The sequence below is a fragment of the Endocarpon pusillum genome, assembly GCF_000464535.1.
Source record: "Endocarpon pusillum Z07020 unplaced genomic scaffold scaffold4769, whole genome shotgun sequence".
In the NCBI taxonomy this organism is placed as follows: domain Eukaryota; kingdom Fungi; phylum Ascomycota; class Eurotiomycetes; order Verrucariales; family Verrucariaceae; genus Endocarpon; species Endocarpon pusillum.
The window spans coordinates 4786-8919 of NW_006916460.1; the positions used below are offsets into that span (position 1 = coordinate 4786).

The following is a 4134-nucleotide window of genomic DNA, read 5'->3' on the forward strand; positions in this document are numbered from 1 at the left end:
GACGACATCTTACGGGTAAGTACTAAAGGAGGCTGTTGAGTACCTTTCGACTGTCTTGTCCAATTATTCCTTCGCCAGTGTACAACAGCTGAAAACACGTCGACACTGCTGAGTAGGTAACTTAGAGAGAGTGGAGACAGCAATGTATGTTTCTAACTATAGAATCCGAACAAGCCTCGCAACTTGCAATTCTATCCGACTCAGGGGTCTAAAGTGCTCTCAATTTGACAGTTGCTCTTCTTCCGACGGCTGTTCTTCTTCTACCAGCTGCTCTCCTGCCGCCATCTGCTCTCCTGCCGCCAGCTGCTCTCCTGCCGCCAGCTGCTCTCCTTCTGGTAGCTGCGTTCCTTCTGCCAATTGCTTTTTGCATTGATCGATGAGCTCTTGCACTTTGCGTTTGCCGTCCGCATTTTTGTTGACAGCGTATAGGACCAGGGACGCAGATACAGCGCACCCGGATTTGGTCTTAAACCAAATAGTCGTTCCGTTACTAAGTAATCTTGCTATCCGTTTCTCGGTTCTTCCTAGGTCTTGCCATCCAAAAATCCGAACTATGTGCATAGCGAAGATAGCGTATAGTTGATAGCCGAGCCACAGATGCTGGGCATCTTCATCTGACCATTGCGCTAGAAGAAGCCCAACTGGGAAATAGAGAAACAAGCAGCAGACAACTATTATGCATGCTACTTCTCTCACGCGATCACCGGCCCAAAGCGAATTCCGGTCCCGCATCGGGTGGCCATAATGCCTGAAGAATTGGACTATCACGGGCTGTGGCCCCTCAATGACCATAAATTTGTAATTTGGATCAGCCACCTCAAAGGCTTCTGCCTTGGACAATTTGGTGTTCTCGTTCTCGGCTACCTTTAATAAATCTTGCTTTGACATTAGACCTCCTCGACGGACTGCGAAGACGATCAGAAGTAATCTCAACAGTAAAGGCAGAAGAATATAAAGACAGAATAGCAAATTTTTAAGTTTCAGCCCAGCAACCAAGGATGCCAATATTGAAACAAACTCGCTGAGGATGGCATTGGAGATAACAGCCCAGGTTACGCAGTCTTCTTTTACACAGACATCCTTGTGACCTGGCTCCTGATCGTCGGCGGGAATACCGAGTTTCAAATGATAGACTGGCTGCAGTGATCGGTGAGTGTTGCTAGGTTGGTTCGATTCGCTATCCTGCTTTGGTACTTTGAAGCTCACATGTTTGTCAGTATCGACGTTGTGCAAAACCCGGATCCAGAAGCCATTCCGTGATTTTTCCGGTATAAGCATTCGCTCCTGTTTGCATCGTTGGAAGTGCATAATTTTGAGCTCGGAGAAAAACATAGTCCCAAGCATATGTCCACGACATGGCCCAGTGTACACGCCCTTCGCTCTTAGATTGTCAAGAGTCTTAAGAGCAGCTTTATGAAGTGGTCCACCAATTGTCCCAAAGAAACTCTGCTGCAGGAAAATCCAGACATTCATGTCATTGTTGAATCTCTGAGGCCAGAGCAACCGTTCCAACAGACATTCTTCGGCCACCTCCGCGCCAATGTATCCTATCACAGCTGTAAGTGCAACTGCTGTAATTGTAGTCATGATGTTTTCGATCACGCTTGTTGAGACGTCAGCTCGACTGTGTTATGGGCGGAGCCCCAAAGGGTAGTGTCAAACGGAGGATACTTTGTGATAGAAAGCTGTTGTAGCGCGATAACTGTTGCGTAGGAGGATGAAGAAACGGCTCTCTGTTCTCTCAAAAAGGGGGCGCAGGGCGCAGAAATAAGTACAAATGCTGCGAGGCGCGGCGAAATTAGCTGCTAACTTGCAGGAGAAATTGACCAATCAAAAGCAGGCGAAACTCAGGGATTTCGCGTAGACAAAACAACCAATAAGCGCTCCTGTCGTTCGACAGCTGTTCGAATTCAAATCTACGTCTATGGAGGGTCTACGGAGTGTTTGTACGTTCTCGGTATGCCTATAATAGCATACCAATACAGCAACAGTAAGGTGACACAGGGCTAGTAACAGCCTTGTCACAGCTATAACAGAAACAGAGCTTGTAAATGACCGTGTCCTTAATAGTGCTCGTTTCACAGGTAGTCTCGGAGCCCATCGTCGATTATCGTGAGGCTGAAGCTGCACTCCCCACCTTCGGTGTAAAATGTACCTATGAAAGACCAATGAAAGACCAATGTAAGGCCAGGCCTAGGAATCGTTCTCTCAATTAATCATTTATCTACTGATACCATTGCCCACCGGGGAGTGCACTTGGTCGTGTGAATCATCAACTGCAGGCATGATTGGAAAGCTCGCTGAGAGTGATTGCATGTGCCAGAATCGACTAGAGGTGCTTTCTTCCGATTTCAACTATAGGTTGGGTCGTTCTTGTATCCGCCAATTTTCTGAACTGCAGTAAATGGGGCATCCATTTGCGTGGGACGCTCCTTAATTCCATGAGGCGTTGCTCGATGCATGGGGCGTTCCACATTTGAATGGGGCGTTCCGCACTTGCGTGGGGCGTTTTGCTTGTACGGGGCGTTATGTACTGCATGGGCGTTATGCATACATCGGACGTTGGTCGCCAGCATATACTTCCTATTCGCTCTAATAACGTCAGCGTTACTCATATGGGGCGTTGTCTATATATCGGGCGTTGGTCACTAACTAGTACATATTTCTTATTCGCTCTGGACAACGTCAGCTTTGCTTGCATGGGGCGCTTTGTGTGCATCGGGCGTTGTGATACATCGGGCGTTGGTCACCAGTGGCATGTGCTTCCTCCTATTCGCTCTGGGCAACGTCAGCCACGGCGCCAACGCTGGCCCTGGTCGATTGTCAAACCTTCACTTGCGAGGTCTGCAATTCCACATATGCAGACACCGCCGTGGAAATCAAACCAAGTGCATCGTTGTTGCGGAACTCCCAGATATTTCCATTTTCTATTCCTCTTGACTTGACACACATGGTTGAACTCAAATAGCCACTCATTGACTCAAATCAGATTGCAAGAATACCAAAACTCCAAAAGAAGATTCGTGTCTAATCCTCTTGCCGTGGTCTCTATACAACTATCTCCACTATCAAGAAACATCCAAGAAAGATCGATCACATTCATAAAGGACCGTAATATGTCTTCAAATTTTTTCTCACGAATTGGTCGAGCTAAAGTTCGACCACCCAGAACATCTGATATAAATGCTGGACTTGAGAGGTCCAGGAGCAGGAGCTCAGAACGGAAAACACATTCAGAGCAGTCTGGAAGGCCTGGCAGCGGAAGTGATGGCAGTCCACAGTACCCACAGTACTTGCCACCCGGCTCTTCCACAGCCCCGCTACTGAATTGGGTGCCGCAGCAACCGCCTGAAAACCCAGAGCGGACCCTCAGGCGGCAAACACCCCCTCGGGTGGGCCCTACGGATAATCCGAGACCAGACTCTCGGAGGCTAAACCCTACCACATCGCGTCCACCTGAAGCTTTCTCTACTCGCCAACTCCGTGACTCGCTGCAGCCGACACCTACTCTCCCAGGGCAAGCTTGGGAACCTCAGCAAGAGTCCTCAACCCGGCTAGACCTGACGAAACCATCTAAGCAACGTACATCAGCAGCTCGGCCCGAAGCTTGGCGCCAAAATTCTTTGCAGTTAAGGATTCTGCATTTCTATCTACTCCCTCTAATAGGGTATGGCCTTCCCAAAACGCTCCTGCAAACAAGTTACTCTATCTGGCATGGTGGAGATAGCATTGTTGATCTCCTCTATGGTGATTTTATCCCATTCCTCCTGGATAGCAGCCTTCAGCGCCTCTGTCTGGAAGATGACCCCCCTATTCTTTAAACGCTGCTTGATAATGCGCCAAATGGTCTCAATAGGGTTGAGATCTGGCGAATTAGAAGGCTGAGCTTGCCACTTGATGTTAAGCTTGGTTTTGGCTTGCTTAACCTTATTGTCAGCAGCACCCTTCGTACCATGTGGTCCATCGTTATCTTCGATCAGAATGAGATTTTCATCCCATTCTGGGGCAACAACCTCCTCCAAAATCTTGACATAATCAGCTTGGATAAGCCTTCCGCCTTTCCCTGTGCCAGTATAGAAGTGGAGGGTACCCTTGAAGTTCCAACTGATGGTTGCAAAGACATGGATACTCTGG

The 4134-nt window shown here is 48.4% G+C and overlaps 2 protein-coding genes across 2 annotated transcripts; both read right to left on the bottom strand.

Annotated features, from left to right (window-relative positions):
• Positions 1-219: 219 nt before the first annotated feature.
• On the bottom strand, positions 220-1587 carry EPUS_09338 (uncharacterized protein; the record flags this gene model as incomplete). The annotated part of the gene is made up of 1 exon (XM_007805840.1): positions 220-1587. The coding sequence occupies one exon, from the start codon at positions 1585-1587 to the stop codon at positions 220-222; it is 1368 nt and encodes a 455-aa protein (XP_007804031.1).
• A 2072-nt stretch (positions 1588-3659) lies between these two features.
• EPUS_09339 (uncharacterized protein) lies at positions 3660-4123 on the bottom strand (the record flags this gene model as incomplete). The annotated part of the gene is made up of 2 exons (XM_007805841.1): positions 3660-4025; positions 4091-4123. The coding sequence occupies 2 exons, from the start codon at positions 4121-4123 to the stop codon at positions 3660-3662; spliced, it is 399 nt and encodes a 132-aa protein (XP_007804032.1).
• Positions 4124-4134: the final 11 nt, after the last annotated feature.